The 25,871-nt window shown below is 56.5% G+C and overlaps 1 protein-coding gene across 4 annotated transcripts; it reads right to left on the bottom strand.

The window, feature by feature from the left end:
• Positions 1-841: 841 nt before the first annotated feature.
• On the bottom strand, positions 842-25,038 carry GPR156 (G protein-coupled receptor 156). 4 transcript variants are annotated; one of them, XM_049824568.1, is made up of 11 exons: positions 24,926-25,038; positions 16,396-16,554; positions 16,140-16,285; positions 13,499-13,635; positions 11,077-11,212; positions 10,278-10,388; positions 9,089-9,214; positions 8,517-8,612; positions 5,476-5,712; positions 3,497-3,655; positions 842-2,898 (listed from the first exon to the last, which is right to left on the bottom strand). In XM_049824568.1, exons 3-11 carry the CDS (start codon positions 16,242-16,244, stop codon positions 1,717-1,719), a joined length of 2,289 nt encoding a protein of 762 aa, XP_049680525.1. In that variant the 5' UTR covers positions 16,245-16,285; positions 16,396-16,554; positions 24,926-25,038; the 3' UTR covers positions 842-1,716. The 4 variants fall into 4 exon arrangements, with proteins under 4 accessions (XP_049680525.1, XP_049680527.1, XP_049680526.1 ...); XM_049824570.1 differs by having other exon boundaries at positions 16,140-16,282; XM_049824569.1 differs by lacking the exon at positions 24,926-25,038 and having other exon boundaries at positions 16,396-16,623.
• Positions 25,039-25,871: the final 833 nt, after the last annotated feature.

The following is a 25,871-nucleotide window of genomic DNA, read 5'->3' as shown; positions in this document are numbered from 1 at the left end:
GGCATGGCACAGGGTGGATTCCGATGATTAAAAAACCTGCTTTTTGGGGGTGCCCGAGAAAGCGGTGTGGAGGGGCACGTTCTAACCCCTACACCTTCTGCCCTGATCCTACCCACCTCTGGCTTGTTCCAGCATCCCTCCGCACCAGCGAGGGCTGCGCTGGCAGCCTTCTCCTCTGCTGGGACCGCAGGAGACTTTCCACACTCGCACCCTTGTCTGGGCTTCTCCCTCTCCGGCCCCCGCTGCGGATTTGGCCCGCAGAGGAAGGGGACCCCCAGTCAATGCACTTCACTCAGGCCAGAGGTGTAAGCGCTCAGACAGCTGCGAAAGAAAAAAAAAAAAACCACGAAGGAAACTGGTTTCTGTTAGCAAAAGGTGACCAAAAAAAAAAAAAATTGGGATTACCCTCTGGGGTGTTTCCATTTTAGAAGCGAAGAGGGGCTATGGGAATATTATTCCCCAAAAGATTATTGGTTTTGGTGATTTGACCTAGAAATTCAGCAAGCTTGGAAACCCACAGAGGCGATGGGGAAAAAAAAAGGTGACATCGGTGACGGGACACAGCAGTGAGAGATTGCACCATCGTAAAGGATAACGGGGAGGGCAGTGCTAACGTGCATTGTTCAAAACCGGGTTTGGGATTCCTCTGTCACCTGCCCTTTTACCAAAGCCTTTCTCCAGAAGGTTTTTTATGCACTGGGCCTCAGTTCTCAGCATCCTGAACTTCTGTGGAGGAAACGATATGCTGAAATGCCTTCATAAATATCCTCCAAAAAGCAGGCACACCGGATTTACTGTTCTTGATATTGCTAAGGTAAAAATTAAACAGACCATATGAATTTAAACAAACCTCATACCAGACTACATCATCCGTACAAAGACATACAGAAGGGCCCAAGCCCCAGAAAAACAAGGCAAAAAAAGAAAAGAAAACCTTTTCAGATCCTCTTTTACGATTGCTAGCTTGTCTTTCCCTTCAGCTCTGACCTGAGCCTCACCTACGACCGTGCAACTGAACTACACAAAACACAAAGACACCTCCAGGGGCATCACCTTTGGACTCCATTTTCTCGTTCAGATGCTACCAAAAAACCCCAAAACCCACCCCAAAAGTCTCCTGCACGTGCCCCACTCCGAGGTCCTCGCTTTGCCAGGGAGCAGCGTGCCCCAGGCGAGCAACCGCAACTGCTTCTGGAGTCCCATCTCCAGCCGGGTGCGATGCCGATGGGAGGCTCTTGCATCGGCAGCCTCAGGGAAGGAGTCCTCTGTCCGTCCGTCTGTCTGTCCGTCTGTCTGCTGCATGCGAGAAGCCACACGTGTTTCTGAGACGCGGCGCGCCGGTGCGAATCAACCAGCTCTCGCAGGGAAAACCCTCTGAGATGATGAAGTTTGGGCTCTCGCTGGCCACCCGGCCCCAGTCTTTCCACTGCCAGCACCGGGACGGACAGACGTGCCGGTTATCTGTGGGATGGCAGGCGGCTGCCCGGAGCAGCCGGGACAAAACCACGGCCACCTCCCCGAGTGCTGCCAACCACCTCGCAGCCAAACGCGGTCTGCAGTCACCGCTGGAGCTGACGTCGCAACCCGGAGCGGGACAAGGTTTATTCCCGACCCCCCCAGATGCCAGAACAAGACGCATCCCTCGGAGGGACGCGTGGCTTTAGCGTCGCTGAAAACACCCAGCGTTTCAGGGGGGGACGACAGGGGTGCTCCCAGTCACACAAAGGTGGGTTTCAGATCTTCTTTGAAATTCACCACGGGCTGGGGCCCGCCGTGCTGCTCTGTCCGGTGGCCCGCGCGACCGCTGGGCTCTGTGTCCGTGTCCGTGCTGCTGCTTCCCAGGGAGCCGCGCGGGCTCTGGAAGCAGACCTCGCAGCAGGGCCGGTGGCAGCCGTGAAACATCTCCTCAGAGCTGCTGCTGCTGCTGGAGTCCGAGTCCGGGTAATAGTACAGCGAGCGCAGGGAGGGCTCGGCGGGTCCCCTCGGGGTGCCCCGCCACCGCCGCCGCCGTTCCCGCGGGATACACGGCGAAGCATCCCAAGATTCCGGCCATCCTGGCCATCCCTCCGGCTGGAGGCAGAGCTCCCCAGGGATGGCTGGAGGGGATGGTGCTGGAGGGTGAAGGAGCCCTCCGCCAGCCATCTCCCCTTCCCTCCCCAGGGAGATCCGTGGCGATTCCCCACCGCCCCAGCCGCCTGCCTCCTTCGCCCCGCGGCCGGCACGAGGGGAGACGTGTCCGTGGAAGCGGGTGGAAGCAGCGGGCAGCAGGATCCTCCGCCGCCGCCTCGCCAGGTAGGGGCTGAGGGGCGTGCAGATGCCCAGGTAGCCTTCCCGGGCCCCCCACGTTCCTCCCTGTTCACCTTGGGGGCTGCCAAGCGGGGATCCCCCAGGTAAAGCCGGGCTATAGGTTTTGCCATCCAGGCTCAGCTCTTGCAAGATTTCCCGCAGCTTCTCGCTGCTGACGTAGCTGACTTTGGGGGACGTCTCCCAGGCCACGCCAGATGAGATGTCCTGGCCCGGCAGCTGCTCCGGAGGCTGCCCCTGCCCCTCGGGTGTCCCGCACTCCTGGACGTCTTTCGGGCCACGTTCGACGCCATCCCCCGTGTCAAAAACCAGCACCCGAGAGCAAACGGGCTCGCGGCTGGCATGGCTCTGGAGGTCCCGAGCATCGCTGCGAAGAGGCGGCGTGCCCGGCAAGCAGGGAGGCTGCGACTCATCCTGCTCCGGATCCGGGGGGCAGCGGTCCCCTGGTCCATCCCCACGCTGTCCTGACCTCTGGGTGCGGGGGGCTGCTGGCGGTGCGTGGGGATCGCAGCCGCTCTCTGCAGACATCAGCCTCATCAGCTTCTCCTTGGCGCTGCTCACTTGCTCCTGCAGGCTTTCGATCACGGCGTTTTTCTGCGTCAAACAAACACACCCGTCAAGCGTGGGGCAGGCGGAGGGTATGAAAATGCCACCGGTTTTGGAAACAGGCACTGCCAAAAAAACCCAACGTATCACCCCCCTCCCCCCCCCCACCCGCATGGAGAGGTGCTCTGGGGCAGAACCGCAACAGGGCTGCAGCGTATGTGACCACGTCCTCCCCTGGAGCCCCCCCAGAGCCCCCCAGGTGTGGGTGCGGGAAGGGGGGACACACCGGGGCAGGCAGCTCTCCAAACAGGGGTGCTCCCACCCACGCAGTGCAGGCTGGGGGCTTTCCTGAGATGGAGCATCTCCCCTCTGAATTAATCGTGTTTGACCAGGCTGTGGGAACCAGGCTCTCCTGCTCTTCTCCCTACATGTTTTTTAGAAACCCTCCAGATAATGCCTAAATTTTGGCGCTTTGGGGTGCAGAGCGAGATGACAAAACAAAGTGGCTTCTCCCCTCCGGAGGGAGGAGGCTGGAAAGGGGAGCACTGGGGCGTCGGGAAGGGTTTCCCACCCTGCAAAGCCTTCAGCCCACAAAAGGGAAGGGGAGAAGCCGGTGCGGCCGAGGGGGGCCGGCAGAGCCCCGTACCTCGGTGAGCAGCCGCTTCATGGAGTTTTTCTCCCCTATCAGCTGGTAGAGCTGCTCCTCGCTGTACACCGAGCGGCAGCTCTTGCTCGGGCTGGTGAAATACTTCGCCATGTGGCTCACGGTTTGGCTTTCTTCTTCAAAGGCTTTCCACTGCTTGAGCTGGGGAGCAGAAGAGGGAGTTATCGGAGCCTGCCGATGCGGCGGGAGGCAGGCGCAGCTCGAGCGCGAAGGAGACAAAGGGACGAGGGATGGAGAAGGGCGGACAAAGGCAGGGTGTGACGGAGGAGCAGAGACGGCTGGGCGAGGGGCCGCGGTGTCACTCAGAGCCTCCCACCCACCCGAGCCCTACCCTGTCCCTGGCTCCAGCCTTTAACGCAGAGGGGGTCGCTGCCTGCCTGCGCCGCAACCTCTAAGCGCGCCGTATAAAAGCCCCCTTCTCCTTCTGCCCCCCCCTCCCCCCCGACTCTGTGACAGACAAAGACGGTGTCACGCACGCCTCCTTATCCCCGAATCACCGGTGACAAGCTGAAAACCAGCAACGCTTAGTATCCATTTCTCGCCTACTGTCTGCGTAGAAGCCTCGCACAGCCCAGCTCCGGCTGCTTATCGATCTCGGATGAGCAATCGAAGAGCGAGCCCGTTAGGAAAGACAAGTTGATGAATTAAAAGATCCAAGTTAAATAAAATGTTCGAGGCCCCCAGGCTACGGCAGAAAAACGGTACAGGCAGAGTGCAAGTACAGCTCATCCACTCGTCCGCCCTCACTCCGCCAGACCTCGTGCTTGGCAGAGCATTGCCAGCAGGCTCGGTGCTTGTCAGAGGAGGTTTGGATCCTGCTCCCAAGGGCTGCTCATCTCGTGGGTTGGGACTCTGCAGTGACACTGCATCCACTGAGGTAGGAGGGGATCTCTGGAAATCCTCCAACCACCCTGCTCAAGCAAGGGCAGCTGGACCAGGCTGCCCAGGACCGTGTCCAGCTGGGTCTTGAGTATCTCCAAGGATGGAGACTCCACCACCTCTCTGGACAACCTGCTCCAGGCCCTTACAACTTTCACAGAAAAAAACCCCAAACCAACCAAAAAAAAACAAAAAAAAAGTTTTCTGATGTTTAAATAAAGTTTCCTGTGTTTCAGTTTGTGCCCATTGTCCCCTGTCCTGTCAGTGGACACCACCGAGAAGAGCCTGGCTTCCCCTTCCCTACTCCACCCCCATCAGTATTTTTACACACTGGTGAGATCCCCCGAGCCCTCTCTTACACAGATGTGCTCTTTCTTCAGCTTCACCTCTTCCTCCCTTTTTCACCTCATTTCCTTGAGCCCAAACATCCCTCCAAACATTAAACTGAGTAAACAACTGTTTCCTCTCCCTGTAACAATGGGAGCATTTTTCCCCACTAACATAGTGGCCAGGCATACCGGGCTGCTCCCGGAGGACGCGGGAAGCAGAAGAGCCAAGCCTCGTCACAAAAGGCTTCCTTCAAACGCCTCCGCGTCCTCCTCCTCCTCCTCACTTAGGGCAAAGCCCAGCTTTCTCCTCCAAGAATCTTCTGAGCCTGGGCGAGCCCATCTCGATGGCCAGAGCCCGGCTCCATCCCTGCCACGGGCAGGAACCCTCGGCAGGAGCAAGCAGGTGGGATATGAGGAGAGGACAACTGCATGAAGGACCGATCCCACCGCCCACATGGAGGAGGAGGAGGAGGAGGAGGAGGAAGGCAGCAGCCTCCCCGGGTGCCCTCCGTGTGGCCGTCACCCGTGGCATGCTGTCGCAGGAAGGTTTTGGAGCAGCAGTTCTGCCCTCCTTGGAGACTCGGGGGACCCGCTTGGGGAAGCGGAGCCACCGGGGGCTTGGGGGATGAGCTGTGCAGGAGAGCCCGGATATTTGGGCAAAGAAGCAGGAACAGAAGTGCTTTGACCCACGTGGCTGCTGTTGTTAAAACCCCGAAAACGTGCCCGTTTCCAGGCCAGAGGTGGCAGCGTTACCTGTGGGACAAAGATGAAGCAGTTGATCGTGGTTGTACACACGAAGATGCCTCCGGAGGTAAAACCAAACAGCAAGTTGTGCCAAGCGCGGAAGAAACGGTGAACTAAGCAGACGGTGCCAGCAGCCAGGAAAACGAGGTTGACCCCGACGATGAGCGTCAAGGACTGGTTGACTGGCGGGGAGCTGACGTTGTCCGTCAGACCGGCCAAGTAGGTCCCATACAGCAGAAGGATACTCTGGAAGCAGAAAAAAGAGGCTTCCAGAGTGTGGAAAATTACAGCCTGATGGTGTCAACCCCCACCTCTTACCGAGCCCGGTGAGCTCAGATACACTCAGCGCAATCCTAATTAATGCTCTTTGATCTATAATGCAGACCTTCAGCGTGCGCCGGCGACGCTGCGGCAAACACCCGGCACGCTGCTGCAGGGCAGAAGTGGGGCTGGGGAGGGAGGGCAGGAGCAAAGGGCACTGGTGGGCTCTGGGGGTCCCGGCCGGGTCGGCAGGCGATGCCACGGAGCGAGACGCGGCTGGGAGAGGCGAAAAAAAACTCCCCTTGGGCAGCCTGGAGTGGGAGCACCAGAGGCAGACAGAAAAGAGATGGAGGTCCCTGCGGGGATGCAGCGGTGGGGTGCCATCGAGGAGCAACCACGTACCTCGGAAGGAGATTCAGAAGGACATTCAGAAGGAAAAAGCGAAGCACAAGCAGCGGAGGTTTGGACTGGAGGGAAGGGGATGTCTTTGGTGCCTCTTTAAACAGAAATCCAGAAAACTACCGGGTGCGATTCATCTCCCTTCCCTTCGCCGTTTCCCACCCGACTCCAGCGGCAGTGAAAAGGGCTCGAGAAATGTTCTGTACACAGAGGCCCTCCCTCCCCCGGAGCAGACCAGTTCTTTCAGAGCAGGCTTCCTCACCGCGCTGCCCCTCAAACATCCCACGTGCGCATCTTTCCAGTGTGCTCAGGATTAAACTGCCTGGCAGGCTGAATCCTTCCTTCCCCAGGACACGCTGGCGGGAAACACCGAGTATTTTTTTTTGCCCGCCTCTGCAGTGCCAGGGCACGGTCTGCCTTCAGGATTATTTGGAAATACCATCTAACAAACCCCCTGCTCCTGCAAGGACCCAGAACACAGGGAACATGACTCCTACATTATTCCTGTGCTGCCCAGTAAGTGCAACTGTCGGCCTTTTGCTAAGAGACAGTAAATAGTTATTTGGGCACCAAGAATTGCTTTGTGACCTGTGGTGCAGATGTTCTGTCGACCTTTCTGTGCCGTGGCTGCTCGATGACCACGATGGCCACTGCCAGGGTTAAGGTCTGGAGGGACACTCTTACAGGCAAGAGAGATTCTTGTCCACGGTCTTTGGTGAGACTCCCAACTTCAGAGCACCTTGAATTCTCAAGGAGGGGTTGTAGTAGGGAGACCTGTCTCGCTGGGAACTAGGCTGATGCCTGACCCTACTTCGCATGATCTGCGCTCGATGATAACCACGTTCAGCACGGGGCACCTCCAAATACATGGCCCAAAGGGCAAGCCAACTCCTAATCCCTTAGCAAGAAAAAACACAGCACCAAAATCCCATTTAAAATTCATATAGTCTATCTGGGACGCAGACAACAGCGCTGCCATCTAGTAAACTAGGACTTTCAGTAAGCACAGGACTAAGATGTTTGGTGGTTTGTTGGTTTGTTTGTTTGTTTGTTTGTTTTAACCTTGAGCAGAGGACTTTGCTCCTAATTCCAGGCATGTCCTCGGCAAGTCATTTCTGTTCATTGCTCTGTGCCAGTAAAACCAGGATAATACACTGAACGGCTTCACAAAGGGCTGAGCACATTAATGCTGTGGAAGCTAAGAAGTGCTACATACACGCAGAGATAGAGCCTACTCTCACATTAGTGTAAATCCAGATTAACTCCAGAGAAATCACTAAAGAAATAACTCCATGACTCCCAGTAGGTAGATGGGATCAGGGTCAGGTTCAACGCAACGCTAAGAAAGAGTACCTGGGACTGGTAATGGGGATGTTTTATTCCAAAAAGCAGTTTGTAGGAGCTGTAGGCAAAAGCATTGCCTGTCTAAACCCTAACACAAACTGCGGACAAAATCAGAGGTGAGACACAGCACTGAAAGCCCAGGCAACGCCTGCAATCCCTAGCACCAAAAGACTTTTAAGGACAGGCTAGACTAACGTCTTTAAAATGAAGTGTAGGGCGGAGAAGGTCTTGGCCATGTCGTGAGGTCTCTTTCTGCTCTTTTTCCTACGATTTTGGGTAGACGAGTATTATATTAACAGTGAGTCAGAAAGGAACTGCCCGTACTGCACGCAGAGATGGAGCCTTTCCCAAAGCAAGGCTGTGATCTCACAAGCTTCATCAACATCAGCTTTCTGAAATGCGTCCAGCCTCTGCCAACCCAGAGACACATGAGACCACGGATAATTACAGCGATAATTATACCTACATAGTTACATCAGTATAACTAACTCTTCTGGAATAAGAATGGCCACGTGCAAAGCTACACCAGTGAAAGTGTACCTCAGTGGTATAATTAAGCTGATACAGATCCTGTGAAGGTAGGCACCAAGCACTTGTCATCAGCACCTCCTTAATTTGGAGTCAGAGGACTCGGGGGCTGAGCCACACAGCGAGTGCATCACTGCGGAGGACGCTCAGCTGAGGCTTTATGGGAAAAGCGTGCTTTAGAAAAGAGGAAGACACAAGTTTTAAGACGGGGAGATGGAAGAGGCATGGGGGTTTGCAAGGAGAGAACGGGAGAGACAGTATGTGCACGGTGTACGTAAAAGAGATGGCGAGGCAGGGAAAAAGTGGCTAACAGGGCTTTTGCAAGGGAATGCAGGGAAACGTCAAGGTGGGAAGGACTGGAGATGAGAGGGCTTTCAAGATGAACAGGAGCAGCCCGAATCTGCAACAGGCATGTGGCTTGGGAGGGCAGCGAAACGATGAACGCTGCTGAACGGTTCAGGCTGCGAGACTGGGAGGAGGCGAGGTACAACGCAAGACTCGATAAAGAGGTTACGTACCTTAAACCCTAAAATGAGAACGAGCCAAAGATCGGAATAGAGAGATGCGCAGGACTGCACCCGGCTGACGGAGCAGGTCATGCCTTTCTCTGTCGCCTAGAAGGCAAAGGGAAGGCAGAAGTGAAGGCTGCTGCCCCGACCCGGGAGCAGGCACAGACCGATGGGCAGACAGGCGTACGCATCTGAGCGGGTCTCCTCTGTAAATTCCTAAAAGGAAAGGCCAAAGGCTGGTGCTGCCAGGGGCAGAGGGTTAAAGCGAGGAAGATTTTGGCACTCTGCTGCCAAAAGGGCTGGTTAAACCTTTTTCTTAAAGCGACTGCAGATGCCGTGGACCTCTCCTGTGTCGCCCAGGTGGCCTGCACAGACCTGGACATTTTGCAGCAGACCTTCATCTCTGTAATAGATCAGACATAAACCCAACCCAGAGCGCCCAGAAGGCTTTCTGGCTTGGTTTTCCTCTCTATTTTTTTTTCTAAACAGCACCTCCAAACGCCTGACCCTCCACCAACTTTGTCCACAGAGATCGGACAGGACACGGCGCAACCCTCCGCCGCCCCTCCTCATCCCTTTACCCGCAGTGAGACGCTGAGGCTTCGGAAGCATTGGACTGGATCAGAGAATACCCACGTCAAGAGCAACACGGCGTCTGCCAGCACCAACGCTGCCACCATCGCCAGCAACTGGAGGTCTTTGATAATCTGCAAACATGCAAAAAGTAAGCATGACCGTGTGGGGAGGCAAATGGACACCAATAACCTCCATCCCCTTGGGTCTCTTTTTGGTTGTTTCTGCCACGGGACACGTCCATCCTAATAATTCCCCCAGAGCGGAGTCTGGCGGCTCACTTACATCCGAGTCGGCCACAGGATCTCTGTCTCCAGCTCCCAAACTCCTGGAGACCTAATCAGGCTCGTGGCCAGGTATAAACCCTCCCCAATGATGTAGCTAGCTGGTAAATGCTATGACAGAAAACAGCTCTTCCAAAAGAAGAGTATCATCCCTTACGCCCGTATCACAGCAGAGACAAAAGGGGGGGTGGGGGGGGGAGAATCTGGTAGGATTATAATTTTGCAAGTTTAACACAGATCCCAGTGCCTCAGGAATGGGAGTCCTTGCTGGCACCTAGTTCCCCTGCAAACCCTCTCGTCTCACTTTTCATGAGACCTGCTTATTTCGCCATTGGAAAGTGGCCGCTGAAAGCTGCGAGTGCACTGTTACACGCACAAATTTATATAGGCGGCTCCCATTTCCCTCCCAGCTGCTGTGTCCCCTCCCTTCGGTGCCGCAGAGGAGTTCCAGCACTCCCTCCCTCCCTTCAAGAAGAGATCGGATGCATCTGGGGATGGCCCTACATCAGACGCCCTTGAGGATACCCGGGTTATTTTCATCCCACAAAAACGATCAGCCCCGACCTGGATGCAAACACCGGTGCGTAGCATAATGAAGGCACGTGGCCGACGTAAAATGAGAACAAGACCTCGCTCGGCGATGGGGCTGAGACTCCACCGGGGAACGGGCAGCCTGGCAGGGCACCCGCTTGCCTCTGGAGTGGGAAAGCTCCTGCCTCATTGCACAGGAATAAACGAGGAGCCCGTGCCCAGCGAGGTGTGAAACCAGACCTGTGACTGTGGCACCCGTCCCCATCACCTGCTGGTTTTATCTGCTATCCCGCACCGGTTTGGGACTTGCTGGTGTTCCCCCCCACCCCCCGCCCAAATTGGGGAGTTTGCTCCCCGCACCCCCGGGGTGCTACGTACTCACCACCCGCTTGTCCGGCACCCGCTGGGTGAACACCTTGTAGAGCCGCCAGCTTTTTCCCAGGACGGGGCCAAACACCAAGGAGGTTCCCACGCAGAGCAGGCAGAGACGCACCTACCCGGGGGGGGGGGAACAGCGAGGGGGCTGAAGGGGCAACCGTGGGGCTCGCAGGGACACCCCGCACCCTCCCACCCAGGACGCAATAAAGACGGGTGGGGATGCGTCTGTGGTCTTCTGGAGGGACATATTAGATGCTAGAAAGCTGACCGCAGGGTGAAATCAATTAAAAGGCGCATGTTCCTCTGCAGGCATGCCTGCTGCTTGCCTTTTCCTCCCCATCCCGAGAGGGTCTCGCCGGAGGAGTAGGCAAGGAAAGCCAGGCAGCTTGCGAGCGGCAGGGGCACGGAGGGTCCCAGCGCCAATAAATCACTCGCCGGCACCTCTGTTAATTACCCTCGGCCCAGCGGCTGAGCAGGACGGCAGGGCGTGCTCTCCCCCACGTCCCACTCTCCCACCCGGGTACGTGCCCAGTCCCCGGTCTGGCAGAGCACAGGGGGTTCATCACCCAGGTCAGCGTTTCGATGAAGACCTGCTTCGCAGCCAAAAAAACTCGCCTGCAACTTCGCGGCCCCTCTGCCGCGTCGGGCAGTGGCTGTGCGGAGAAGCCCATCTCCCTTCGGGCTCCCTTCTCCCCATTGCACTTTTACAAGCCCCCGCCTGTGGGGCAGCTGCCCTTTCCCCTGGGGACCTCTCTTGCACCCCCCCCAGGTGCGGCTGTGTTTTACACAACCCCCCTGCTCACCTGAATAAGCTTTTCCACCGAGTCTCCGGACAGCAGGCTCTGCTCCTGAATCCCAAAGAGGTAAGCACTAGTGTAAGTCAAGCCACTGCCCAGCAGGGTCACAATGTTCAGATTTGGGCTGGACATCTTCACGATCCTCCAGGAAACAAAGCAGGGAAGGCGGTGACAGTTACTGAGCGGCATGACCTGGCAGCACAGGGGCAAGGTCCCCTTACAGGGATGCTGATGGCCGTAAGGGATGCTGACACACTGTCCCCCCCCAGCCCCCGCTGTTCACAGCTCCTCCAAAAGCTCCTGGCGCACACCCCATCCTCTCCCCTGTATTGCTGGAGTGCTTCACTATCCTTAAAGTATTTGTTTTGCCCTACCCCGACGCTCTTGCGGGACAGCAAGATCCCTTCTCCCCAAAACGGCCGGGTACCAGGCTTGCCCCATGGCACCTCTACCCCCTGCACGGATCTGCGGCACAGAAAAGCATCCCCGAGGCAGCTTCAGCCAGCGCCTTTATGGCCAAAACTGTGGGAAGCCATGGGCAAAAGCAAAAGCTGCGTAGCGGTGCCATCCCCGCGGCGGCCCAGAGCCAGGGGAAGCGATGCCCCACGGTCACGGAGGTGGCACGCAGCCCAGCGCCCAGCTCAGCCCCCCAGCTTCAAGGCCAGCATCGTCCTCTGCTGTGAAGAGGCAGAAGTGGAAAACCTCGCCAACGCAGCCCGGGGTGACTGTCCCCAGCAGTGAGCTTTGGGTACAGCGGCTACAAAATGCCTCCAGGAGCAGGCTCTTCCCACTGCTCCTTCCTTGGAGGAGATACCTCCACCCTCAGCACAAGTCTCAACTTCAGGAAGCTGCCAGCAACGTTCAGGTTACAGCTTCCCCTCTGAAATTTCACCCCATCACTCATAATGCTGTAACTGGATTCAGGGAGGGGAGAATCGACCCACCGATCTCTCCCGACCTGTCACCCTTCTCCAGCGAGCCCATCGAGAGAAAGCTGTAGCTCCTGCCGTTCCCGCCACGTAGCTCCGTCCCTTCGATCTGCCGCTAAGGCATTCCATTTCTCTACCCTCCAGCTCATTCCTGGCTTGCTGCCTCGCAGGCGCAGAGCCTGGGATTCAACCTGGCTCTCTCCCTCCCTGCCTTCCTCGCCATGCCTCAGCCCCTGGGGAAAGATATTCATCAGCTCACCCTCAGCTGCACGCTGAAAAAAGTCTCCTTTGCTCTCTCAGGTTCAGCAGGCAGACCGGTATTTATTTGCTGCGGCGCAAATAAATAACGCACGTTCATTACGGCTTGCTCTGAGAATATCTTCGGGGGCCTAAATCATTTGGTAATCAATTAACGTGGCCACCGAACTCCACCAGTCTGCTTCAGTAAATCAAGTGCTTGAGGCAGGGATGCAGGTCATGCAGCTACTGGCCGGCAGCAGGCACGGGGCTCGATATAAACCCTTACGAGCAGGACCCTCCTGACTGCACGGGGGTTATAAGAAACATCAAGTTCCTTAACACAACCGGAGCGCTGAAATGGCAGCAGCCTGGGCTGCGGCACACAGAGGCGCCTCTCTCTGCAAAACAACGGCACGTGGAGCACAAAGGGTTTGCCAGGTGAAGCTTGGGAGAGGGATGTGTCTCGGAGTGTGGGGGGGAAGAGACCAAGGGACTGATGAAGCTGAGGAGAAGGTGGCAAGGAGGCAGGTGAGACGTCCAGAGTTGCTGAGGAAGGCTAAAAGCTGGCTGAGACAGTTTGAGCCATGAGGAATTGCTCAGCCTCCTGCTTGATTTATGCTGCATTCAGGGGAGCAGGACTTTGAAAATCCTTTGTGCAGACCGAACGGCACCAAGGAAAGCCTGCGCTTCACCACCAGCTTCTCTCACCGACGGAGATCATGTTCCCCACCAATACGGACAACCACCGAGATCAAAAAAAGGTGAGCAATATCTTCATACTACGAGCGGCCCAACAGCAGGAACGATACGTGTGCACTGTGGAGAGCATGACGGCTTTGCTCATGGAGCTATGCTGCTCAAAGTGATGCTCTCAAGACTGTGGAGTGGAGTAGGAGACCAGCTCTCTTTCTGCTCCCTCCTGTCAATGGTTTTACTCCACAGCACCTTCGGGATGGGACCGTGCACTGCTGCCTGTGCCACGCTGGAGGGCATCCATGCTCTGTCTTGTCCACAGCTCCCTGCCTTGGGGAGGAAGGGAGCAGACCAAGCAGGACTGTCTCCACCAGCGACCAACACCGGGCGTGATGGAGAAAGCCGCAATATCCCTGGCATTGCTCTCGCTTGCCCCGTGCTGCTCCTTCAGGCTCGTACCCTCCTGACCCTCAGCTGGCCACCAGCTCGGAGCCTGGTCCTGAAGGAGCCCAACCCCGCTGCTCCAGCTCGGGGGAATTCTCATGGCAGAAGAGGGAAGCCCTTACCTGTTTTTCCTGAAGCGAATGGTGAAGACGAGGAAGAAGAGCGCCAGCAGGACTCCTCCGGTCAGGAACGTCCACACGACTCCCAGGAGAGCAGCAGAGAAGGACGGGGAGCTCTTCCCACTGCGGTCAGAAGATGTCTGTGGGAGGCAGAAGGAGCGAGGAGAAAGAAGACATTGCCGGGGTTCCCAGCGAAGGAGGTCCCTGCTCTGGCATGATCGCTCCCACGGCTGCTCCTGCTCAGCCAGAAGCCCCATCCGACACCCGGGCACCAGACCGAGACCCGCAGGCAGGGCTACCGCGATGTCCGTAGCCGGGACACGTACTCTGCCGCTTGCCGAGCACACAGGAGGCAGAGGACAGTCCAGGAGCCCTCTTCTTACGGCCAACTAGCCAAATACGTAGCGAAGCCGTACAAGTGACTTGTAAACCTCAAGCAGCCCCGGTCGTGGGAGAGGGGGAAATGGGTGATGGTTCCCCACCATCCTTCTCTGGAAAGAAACCTCTGGAGGAAGACCTCGTGGTACCCCAGTTTGGAGCACGCTTCTTTGGAAGGTTGGGTAGGGCATCCTTGGCTCCCACCCTTACCCCTACGGGCAGCCGATAACCAGCCAGCCGGCTGACGTGACTGGGAGCCAGCAGCGGAGCTGCCAGTCGGTGCAGAAAACAGAGAAAAGGGAGTGGGACAGCGTTTTTTTTTTTTCAGACGCGGTACGCAGTGACACACCGAGCTGGGCTCCACCCGTCTCCCAGCTGGCTGGAAACTACCCTGGTCCTGGGTAGACATCAGCTGAGAACTGGCTTTTGAGGGACACTCCCAAAGCGGGTATGATGGAGGCACCTCTCTCCTTGCGCGTAAGCGACTTAATGGTTTTAAATCTCCATTTAAAAATATTCTCTAGCTCCCTATTAACATAGGATGGATAAAATGATCCTATGTGAAAGAAGAAACCTACTTCTGCTGCGGACATAAAATACTCCAGCATTTTTAACAGGGTGCGCATGTGTGGGTTTGTTCACACATACTATGCGTGCATGTTACGGACGTTATTTTTTTTTTTCCTTTAAAAAAAAGCATTACTTTCACTTAACTGCTGACGCATCCCCATTAAGGGGAAGGAGGAGGACGGGGACTGATCTGGGATCCCACATCTCCTCACTAACTTCTCTGGTGCTAAGTCCTTTCTCAGGTATTCCAGTTCACCTGCACGCAATTTCTACGGCAGAAGGACTATTTTCTGGACAGCTGCCACTGCCCCAAATTCCCGCTTCTTCCTTCAAGCTCTTTTTGCTTCCGCCCTTGCTAGAAATAAACCTGCAGAGAGAAGCAAGGCAGTCGCTGGGACAAAAGTCGCTAGGAGCCGCTGCTGCTGCCTTATGCTGGGATACAGCACATAGTTCAGCCCCACTTTGAAGCGGCGCAGAGGGATCCCTGGGGAGATGCTCATCTCCCTCCTGCAAACTGCTCCCCACCTCCTCTTCCCTCTCCCCATCCCCTGGGGGGGGGGGCGTCTTTTGACTCTCTGGGAAATGAAGACCACACCAGACGATGGAGATGGTCAGCCAGGTCGCTCCTCCTCCCCTTACGCCAGGACTCGCCGTGCAAAAACCCCATCACTTGGCACGAGTCGGGGCCGTCTTCCCACCTGCCTGGAGCTCAGAGGGGCTGACGGGGCTGCTCGGGGCCGGTACGAGCCTGTAACGCCATCCTAATTCTGCGTCCCTCCTGGTCGAGCCCAAGGGTAACACCTGGCTTTTGCCATTAAGGCGAATAGGGCAGACTCAGCATCCCGGGGGCTCCCACGCTTCACTCCCAGCTGCATCCACCAGCAGAACCTTTCCACCTCCGGCTGCTGCCGAAAGCGTTACTGCACCTTCTTCCCAGCAACCACCCAGGGATCAGAAACATCCCTGTGGTCTCCACCTTTCCTTTCCCGACACGCACACCCCCCCACACACCCCCCCCGGCCCCGGCTGCTGTTTCCCTGGATGTTGATGCTACTTGAAGTTGATGGAGCGCTTTGTCTGCTGCTGAGCGGAGTAAATCCTGGCCCTAGCAGGGGGAATATTAATTGTAAGGCAGCTGCCAGAGCCAGAGGAGCCAAGCAGCTTACGGTCTTCTAATTAAAGGCCGATGGTCGTGCGGGACGTGGCGGAAAGCCGAGCGGGCCAAGCCTCGCTGGTCCATCCGGCAGCCTCAAGCGAAGCCAACCGCAACTAAGTGCGCCCCAGTGTCATTTCTCCCGGCTTAGTGGTGGGGGGAGAGGTACCATTTATTATAGATGATGACTTTTAATTAACTCCTGCTCTATTCATATTTGAAAAGCGCTTTGAAGTTCCAGGGGACGGGGAAGGCCAAGGGCAGAGGAGGCCATCCCAGAACTCCGAAGCGGCCGTCACGCCGGCCGACGCAGGGCTGCTTGACACGACTTGGCCATCGCGGCTGCTTCCTCACCTTCTGCCTGACTGCTGGGTGTCATCTAGGCAGGGCTTGTTTTGGAGGCCATCCCAGGAGGTGACAGCACGCAGCCTCCGGCTGGACCGGGATGCATCCCTGTGCCCCTCTCTCCATCCCTCCACCCCCAAATCCCCTTCTGCGGAGCAAACCTCGCGCCCCGGTGGGCTCCCCCGCCTCCGTACGTACCACCGTGACCGTGCAGAGCTCCTGCAGCGCCCGCCGCTGCTGCTCCTGGCTGCCAAAACTGGAGCTGCCATCGCAGAGCTCAGAGCAGTTGAATCCCGGCTCCATAGCACATCCTCAGCCGTCATCCAGCCGTCCCTTCGCCCCTGCTGGAAGGATGAGGGTCGGCTTTCTCCGGCCAGAAGCCACCTTTCCGCGTCTCCCACCCCGGTCAGCGGGGCGTAGGGAAGGGATCCGGCAACCCGAGGGCTGAGCTTACCCGAATCGACGCGGTGCGCATCCAGAGCCGGGATGGGGAGCGCCCACCTCCCGGCGTCCCTCGGTGGGGGGGGGTCTCCTCCACAGCGAGGCGAGTCAGCGCGGGGCGCGGGTCCCCACGGAGCACGGCGGCATCCCGAGCCCTGCTCCGCCAGCCGCCCTGCAAACCAACACGCGCCGGGGGTCACGGCAGCCCCCGGCCAGTCCGAGCTGGAGCGCGGCACCCCGGCATCCCGAGTTCTCCGCGGCTTTCCTCTGCCAGCCCGTTTTTTCCACAATGGTGCAATTTCAGGGTGTATCTTTGAGGGTCCCCTCCCCACGTCGGCAGCTGCTGCTGGTTTCCCTGGTTTCCCTTCTTCTAGCAAAGGGCCAGCGAGCGAAGACAACAACAAAGAGCGACGAGCGTTGCCGTCGCTTAATGGGACCTACACCCAGGCCTGGGCAAGCAGGGGAGGAAGGCGCTGCTGGAATTACACACGTACCAAAGCGTTTTGGCTGACTCGGCCCGAGCGGCAGCCTGGCTAGCTGAGGAGCAGGCTGTTTATTAAAGAGATTTAAAAGGCTGGCATCTCCGTGCTCCCCATCCCTCCCGGCGCTCTGGCTGCCAGGTATTGTCCCCGCCTGTGCCCGCTCCCCTCGCACCACCTTTCCCTCTGTTCCCTTGTTCGTTTCTCTTTTTGGCGGGGGTTTTAATAGGCCTCATTACCATTTTAGACATGAGGTCATACTTATCCTCAAGCATCCTTACTCAATTACCATTGTCACCGGTTTTAATTAGCTTCCAGCGCACGACCGTAAGCAAGTCTCCCGTCGTTAGCAGCTGGGGAGGAAGCGCAATAGCTCACTCCCCATTTGATCCTAACAACAGGTGAGAGGAAAAAAAAAAAACCGTATCGTGCTCCTCGGGGCTGCTCCTTGGCCGAGCATCCCCTGCGCTCACACCCTGCACCTGGCACCTTCCCTGCCACTACTCCGACACTTTGATCCCCTCTCCTTTTCTTTGGAAAAACTCCTGTCATTACACGAGTAAAGAAAGAGTAAATTAAAACAAAACGAGGTCACCAGGACCGGGTCTGAAACTTGCTGTTCTTCACGGGGAATCATCAGGATTCAAACGCCAGCAAAGCTACAGGCGTTGTTCTCACCTCGTGCAAACTGATTTTTAGCTTTAGAGAAGTCGCTTACAAGTCCCAGGCCGAAAACGTCAGGGTCAGCGGGCCGCTTGTCCTAAATTAGCAGAACCACCTCTGAAGCAACAACCGCAACTCTCCCGCTGGCAGAAGTCCCAACATACCGCGGGGTCTGGACGCCGTCCTGCCTGCACCAGGACCGCCCTCAGCGCGAGATCAGCTCGCCACGTCCTACAAGTCCTAAGCCAGACTTATAAAGGTACAATAGAGGGGGTTTTTTTTCCAAGAGTGTGAACGCCAGGTATTGCAACACCGGTAGAAGGGCAGCGGAGAGGAGGAGACGGGCTCCAGGTGAACACTTCAGGGGTAACACTGGTAAATGAGATGGAGCGTGGGGGGCCTGTGTGCGGTGTCCAGGGACGGGGGTAGAAAAGGGGCACTGAGTCTTTGAGGCCAAGAAGACCTGCGAGGTGAGCACTGCTCAGCCTCCCAAAGGTCTCAACTCTTCCCCATGCTCCCAAGTGTGTTTAAGAACAAGAGGTCTCCCTATAACCCCCTATGTCCTCCTGCCATGTCAGAGGGGAAGCCCACCTACCAGGGGGACCACTACCAAGGCTGGCATGAGGCCAGCAGGCACGGCCCTCCCGTGGCTCACACATGGAGATGTTTCCACAAGGAGCATCAATTCAACCCTCATCCCCTTGGGAAGCCACCCCTCGGCAAAGGGCAGAAGGCCCTTGGGGGTCTTCCCAGCCCCCACCCCACTATTCCGCAAACGGCTCCCGCGCAACATTGATAAAGAATGGAGGCTAATTAGCGCTCATTAGTATGCAACAAAGCAAGCGCTAGTGTGGTTGTCTCCGAAAGGCAACAGGCGCTTCCAGCCCCGCTCCTCGTGAGAGTCGGCAGGAACGCCGCTCCGTGGCCCGGAGAGCATCCGAGGGGGACCAGTGCTGTGGGGAGGGGGGTTCTCACAAGTGAGAAAACACATCCTTAAGATGCGAGGGTCTCTTGAGGGCAGAGACTTGTGGGGTTTTGGGGGGGGGGGGGGGGGGTTTGTTTGATGGGTTTTTTTAAGGCCAAAACGCCCAACAGTTCTGGTGGATCACTTTCGGAGCAGAATCGCAGAACAGTTTGGGTTGGAAGGGACTTTCAAAGATCATGCAGCCCAACCGCCTGCCATGGACAGAGACATCTTCACTAGATCAGGTTGCTCAAAGCCCCGTCCAGCCTGACCTTGAACACTCCCAACGATGGGGCATCCACAACTTCTCTGGGCAACATGTTGCAGTGCCTCATCACCCTCATTGTAAAAAAATTTCTTCCTTATGTCCAACCCAAATCTACCCTCTTTCAGTTTAAAACTGTCGCCTCTTGTCCTGTCACTACAGGCCTTGGGAAAAAGCCTTTCTCTGTCTTTCTTACAAGCCCCCTTTAAGTACTGAAAGGCTGCAATAGGGTCTCCCTGGAGCCTTCTCTTCTCCAGGCTGAACAACCCCAACTCTCTCAGCCTGTCCTCACAGGAGAGGTGTTCCATCCCTCTGACCATTTTTGTGGCCTCCTCTGGCCCTGCTCCAACAGGTCCATGTCTTTTCTGTGCTGAGGACCCCAGAGCTGGACGCAGAATTGCCGGTGGGGTCTCACCAGAGCAGAGCAGAGCAGAGGAGCAGAATCCCCTCCCTCGACCTGCTGGCCACCCTGCTTTTGATGTAGCCCAGGGTACGGTTGGCTTTCTGGCTTGTGAGCGCACGTTGCTGGCTCACATCCAATTTTTCATCCAGCAGTATCCCCAAGACTTTCTGCACAGGGCTGCTCTCAGTCCTTTCATCACCCAAGAGGAGTTAGCTCTCATTTTCTGTGTTTGGTACTCTAGAAACATTAGGCTCCCATTTGGGTAATTTCAGAAGAAAATGCATCTCCTAGAAAGAAGAAGGGAAAGGCTGAGGGCATTAACACCTCCTTGTGCTCCTCTTAGCCTGAACATCACAGAGGGAAAAGGGAAGCCAGAGAGTGATGCCGACTGTAAGTGGAATTCACTGTCATTTGATTTTCAATCAACAGACAGGAGGGAACACCATGAGCGCAGTTTCTGACAGCCTGCACACCCCACGGAAGCAATCATAGCATCAGGTGAAGCAAAACCGTTGTTCAGCCCACCTTGTTCTCCTCCCCTTGCCACCCTCGGTCTCCGTGGTATTACCTATGTGGGCTGGTCGGGCCATAGTGGCTAGTATTTGGCCACGGCTGAGCATCACCGTGTGCGTGGACATGATCCAACAAGCCTGAAGTTGACAGGAAACAAGTGACTGGACCACATGAAAAATATTAGCACCATCTTCTAATGTGAAAAAGGAAGCACTGACTGTTGAAAACAATATTCAGATAAAAGCAATTTGCAGTCATCTCAGTGGTTGATCTTCAGGGCTGGAAAATCTGTTTCTTTGGATCCTTCAAGACCCAAGATTACTTATCTACCAATGCTGAGCAACTGTAAACTAACAAATAAACATTCCTCAAAAAAGATGCGTTGATGACATCTAAATTGACGACATCTAATCTTGACTCTCTCAAAATTTCTTCTCCCCTTTAAGACCTTTCTTTTGAAAAAGCAGAGGGAAAAAAACCCCAAAAACTGAAAAATTGGCACAGCATGTATGGGCCCAGGGCAGGCAGAATGAATGTTTCACCCCAACTAGTTCCTTTTCATCTAGCCTTGAACGAGAGACTTCTTCCCAAAGAACAAGGCGATGTCACGGCTCAGTGAATCAAAAGGTGGAAAACTGAAGACGTCAAATCACAGATAACAGAACAATTGCATTCAGAAATGTCCCAGTATTCATGAGCCCTGCGATCCTGTCCAGTCATATCAGCCCCAACAGCGGAACGGTACATGTACACCTCTGCAAGGGAAGAGCAGCGCACATCTGGAGAAGCACATCTGTAGGGAAGGACCTCTTGGGAAGATGGCTGTGTGGCCAGAGAAGGACAACCAGGGGGAAAGGAGGGACGTGCAGAGAGCAGAGCCATTCCTGCCGCCTCGGGAAGGGAGCAGGAGGACCTCGGCTCACCCTCGGTGGGTCTGCGCTGCCGCAACCGCTGCTGGTGGGAGACGGAGGTCTGCCGGTGGGAACCAGCCCCAGCTCGACAGGACGCCGGGCCGCACACTTAAACCAGCAAGTCATCCGGATAACTGTTCCGGCAAGATGAGCACAGGATGGGGTTTTGCAATTCAGAAAATGCTGGCACTTCTGAGACAGGCTCCTGCTTTTCCCTTCCGCTCTTCTTGTCCAACAAGATCCCTTCTTGTTTGACCTGAGAAACCTGCAATATTGCCACAACCCCAGGGCGATCAAAAAAAATCACAAGCTTCACTTACTGCAACATTCCCCCCAACACAGCTACTTCAAAATCGTGAGTTAAAAAGCACGGCATATCTGGAGCTTATTTTTAATTTGTATTTAAAACTTCAGCATCTAAGTTTTCACACTTTCCCCTGCAAACACAGAAGGAAAAAGAAAACCACAAAACTCTGCTCATGATGTAATCCTAAAACCTGGGTTACAAAGCCTCGATCCCCAGAACACCGGGGAGCTGCAAAGCCGTCACCCTACTTCTCAGGGAACCGCACCGCGCTCTTGCTTCATCCCGCTCTTGCCCCTGGGATTTCCAGAGGCACCTCCAGGCCTCTGGGATATCTTCATCCCTGGCCGACAGACAGCTAGCTCGCTGCACAGCCACGCGATGGGTCACATCACAGGCCCCAAATGGGGTCACCTTCCCACCCAGGCGGTGTCCCCGGCTATGTTCCCACTCTGTGACCCACGCTCAGGGTACGGGTGGTGACACCAGGAGCTGCAGGACCTCGCTACGCACAAAGGCAGGAGACGCAGGACAAGCTGCTTCTGTCCCCCAGCACGCGGGGAGCTCACCAGGTGACCCTGAAACCTCAAATTCTGTGGTGGCCGAAGCTAGTTGCAATTTTGAAGCCTCCTATCCGTTTCTGATAGCATCTCCCACAATCATGAAGGCAATCGCTTCCGACCGCCGATCTTGCCCATCACCCCAGCGCTACGTGTCTGTCCGCTGTCGGTCCTTCAGCTTGGGAGAACGGCACCAGGCTGGCACGTTTAGCTCTGTATCTAGTCTTTTAAACTTTTAAAATGCAAGTTAAATACCCATATGGCTCTTTTCACTTCTGTGGTTTATGTTTTGAATTTAAAGAAACCTCCATGCAAAAAGAATTAATGACTTGTTTGAACCACCACATAGTCCTGCAAGGAGCTGACTCATCAATCTCCCACCAGGGACCTGATAAGGCTTTTAACTCTCTAATTGCTATACAGTCATAGGCATGCGAGAAATAGAGACAGACGAGATTGGAGATGCTCAAAGGAAGGAAAACTGGGAGGAAATACTGAAAGCCCGGGGGAGCTTATTGCAGATGAGACCAACGTGACCAGAGCTGATAAGAAGGGAAGCTGAACACCGGGAGCTGCTGCTCAACAATCCTGAGCCACGCAAAGACCCAAGCGTTGGGTCTGGCTAAGCAGCACGTGGATGAAATGAGCGTAAACCTCCAGGTTTCTGTCTCCCCGAAGCGGCTGGTAGCCCAGGGATTGGGACCCCCGTCGTGCCGAGCTCATTCCCAGTCGTGCCGGGCGGCTCAGCAAGGCTGAGCTGTGCTGCGTGGACAATGAGGCAAAATCTTGGGTTTTCCTTACTCTGTAACAACTTCATCGATCATTTCATTTATGGGAGACCGCACCCGTAGGTGCTGTTCTGCTTCCACAGGGCAACCTCTCCATTTGTCCCCAAGCCTTGGGCCAGGAGGATCCCCGTCCCAACCACCGGGCACATGGCAGATGACCCAAAAGCAGGGCGGCAGGGGCTGCTTCTTCAGAAACACACGGCCGTTTCCACGCTGAACCGCACCTTCATCACAAAAAGCCAGAAACAGCCGGAGCTGGTCGCAGGGCCAAACCGCGCAGCCACCATGCCCACAGAAACACGGCTCCTGCCCGCCACGCTGCTGGGCACAAGGAAAAGAGATGTTGGAGGTGTACAAAAATCCCCAAGCATCTGCTCCGCAATTTGCCGGCCCCGTGTCCCTGGTAGTTGCTGCAGGGGCAAGCAGCGAGCCCCCATCTGCGGGGCTGGTCAATCCTGGATCCCTGGCAGGGATCATTCTCACATCCCTGCCCCGGGGAGGCTGGTACCTTGTCGGAGGCCAAGGATACCGCAGGACACTCCGTCGGCGCTGTGTGATGCTCACCGGGATGCTGATTCAAGGCACTGCTGCGGCATCGACGGGTCTCAGCGCTCAGAGCCAGGGGTCCCATCCGCGTTGCCTCCGTTGCCTATACGGTCCTCTGCTGCTTCCATCCATCCGTGGACACGACCTCCTTCAAAAACTGCCTTTTCCCAGGCCTTTCCCATCAAATACTGCTACTTTCTGCTCTGCGCACGTGCCCCAGTAGGCTGCTCTCGCACCCCTCGGCTCCCTCTGCCTTCGGGGTGTTCGCACCAGCCTGACGAACTGCAAGATGCTAAACAGCTTTACGGGAAGGTGTAGCCTGCAATTTTTTCCCCTCTTAACTGTACCATCTTTAGAGAGCCTCCATGAATAAGAAATAAAAAAGCCTGACGATTTAGTATTTTGATTTACAAGAGCGATCTACCTTGTGGTTGAGGTGCGTGTGACTTAATTAAAAAGCAGGGGCTCACCCCCACCGAAGCTGTTCGCTGCTGAGCTATCAAACACAGAGGAGGAAGAGACCACAGAAGGAATATTTTCATAAAGTTACATTTCAGATCGAGTCTATGCCCTCAAGAGCTCTCCCTTTCCAAAGCTGGCAGAAAGCTACGGCTGCTCCTTCGTGCAACCAGACACCGGCCCCTCAACCTTCACAGCACCATGTTTTCAGAAGCAGGGCTAGGATGGCCGGGTTGCAAAGCCAGACAGCCACAAGCACGAGGAAAGCTGCTAACCCTGACAAAATCGGCATTTTTTCCCTTTTTTTCCCCTTTTTTCCCCCTTTTTTCCCCCCTTTTTTCCCCCCTTTTTTTCCCCCCTTTTTCCCCCCCTTTTCCCCCCCTTTTCTTCCTCTTTTTTTCCTCTTTTAAATTTGGCAAGATTTTAGAAACCAAGTGACATATTGTGTCCCCGAAAGGGGAGGCAGAACGGAGTGCCGCAGATCTTTCGCCTTGCTCCCGCTGACCGAGCAGCAGGGAATATTTTCCCTTAGGAGACAGATTCGACTCAAGGCTCCGAAAGCCGGAGACGTCCGTGGCTCATCTACCTCACCTCCCGGATACCGCAGGCTGCCAAACTGCACCCGGTGGTCCCCTGCTTGGGCTTCTCCTCCTTTTTACTGGGCAAAGCAACCGCACCGTCAAGGGACAGGGATCCAAATCAAGGATGCATAAGGAACGCCAGCTGCAACCCAACACTGACGGCTCCCCGTTACCAGGGATCTGGTTTCCTTGGCCTCCTCCCTGCCCCTTTCGGGCTGCAGAGCACCTGCGGGGCGGTGGAAAATCCAGGTCTGGGTAAGGGGGTCCATGAGCCGCCCTCCCCGAGACGTGCCTGAGCCCCGGGGATGCTCAATTCCAGCATCCAAGGAGGAACAAATGCGCCGGGGCCTGGGAATTCTTCCCGGGGGGGCTCTTGCCCCTCGCAAGCAGGGATGGGACCGTGGATCCAGCACCGAAAGGAGCACACAGAGGTCCCCTCTCTCTCCATCTCCCCCAAGGGGACGTTGCATTGTAAGATTGGTTGCAACCATTCTTCCCCCCCCCCCCCCAAATTAAACTCCCCGACGCACGCAGCTCGCCCAAGGGGCGACGGTTTCGACAGAACAAACCAACCGGCGCCGCAACTTTGCATCTTTGCATCCTTGCGAGACGGCCCTTGCCTATCGCCGAGTGCCGCCAGGGTCCCGTTCCCGCAGCCTCCTTCTGCTCGGAGCGTTCGGGAACGTGTTTTCTGGAAAACTACAGAACCCCGGCCCCAAATCCACCACCATTTCGAGCTTGGAGGAGGAGGGGGGGCACTCCAGGTACCACCGAACGGCAAAAGGGAAACGCTCCATCCCCAAAACAGGACCCCAAACTCCCTAAGCCCGGAGTGGGAGTGCTGGGGGGGGGGGGGGGGGGGGCTGCCAGCCCCCATGGCCTCCCTGCTGTGGGGGGGGGGGGGGTCTCGCAGGGCTGCACCCCCCAACCCCCCCTTTACCGTGGGGAAGGGGAGCACGGCCAACAAAACACCCCAAAGCAAAAGAGCACCGGGGCAAAAAACTCAGCCCCATCCACCCCTGCCGCCCTCCCTTTCCCCAACACCCCCCCCCTCCCCCAAAATTCCCCTTTTCCCCCCAATCCCACATCCCCGAGACCCCCACCCACCTGCAGGGCCGGCTCCCCGGCCCGGGTTGTGAACTTTCTGAGCTACGTCCGAGCCGAGCCGAGCCGAGCCGGGTCGGGGAGCAGCCCCCGCCGGCGGGGGACGCGGAGCTCCGCACCGGCCGCCCGCCCCGCACCGCTCCCGGCTCGGCTCGGCTCGGCCCGGCCCGGCGGAGGCGGGAGGCGGGGAGGGGCCGGGGGCGGCCGCCTTTCTCCCGCCCGCCCTCCTTTTCCAGCTGACCCGGGACAAAACTTTGCAGGAAACAAGAAAAAAAAAAAAAAAAAAAAAAAAAAATATAAAGACCAACCCCCCAACAACAACAACAAAACCGGGGGAACCGGGCACCTTCTCCCCCAAAGCTGTCATCACGCCTGCTTCATCCAACAGCGGTGCCAGCCCTTGCCAAAAAAAACCCAAACCCACTCCTCCACAGGCGGGAAAACTGGGGATCCCACCAACAAAACCCAGCGCCCCCCCGCTCCGGCCCCGTCTGACCTGACCCCGCCGCCGCGTCCCGTCCCGTTAGCCCCGCGGTCCGTCCCGCTGCCCCGTGGCCGTGGTCACCTCCTGTCCCGGCACCGCTGGCTGCAGGTGGGGACGCGGCCCGGCCGGTAATAAACCGTCTCGCTTGGGCCCTGCCTGCAGCTGAGGCAGCACAAAAACCCCACGTCTGTGGCAAAACCGGCCCGAGAAGGTGAGTAAAGGGCGAGGGCGGCCAGCCTGCGCTCCGCGACCTGCTTGTGCAGCCCCATGGCTAGTGGTAGCCGAGGTGACTACTGCAATAGGTATGCCTGCCTGAGCAACGCTCAGTGTCACGCGGACAGACCCGCCACCTCTCTCGGCATCCCCGCGCCGCCCGCTTCCCTCTCCTGCTTCCCACGGCCCCCACGCCCTCGTTAACTTCTCGCTCTTCCCCCCCACACTCAATTTTACTGGATTTTCCCCCCC

This window comes from Accipiter gentilis, chromosome 21 (assembly GCF_929443795.1).
Source record: "Accipiter gentilis chromosome 21, bAccGen1.1, whole genome shotgun sequence".
In the NCBI taxonomy this organism is placed as follows: domain Eukaryota; kingdom Metazoa; phylum Chordata; class Aves; order Accipitriformes; family Accipitridae; genus Astur; species Astur gentilis.
This window is presented reverse-complemented; position numbering and strand designations above follow the sequence as displayed.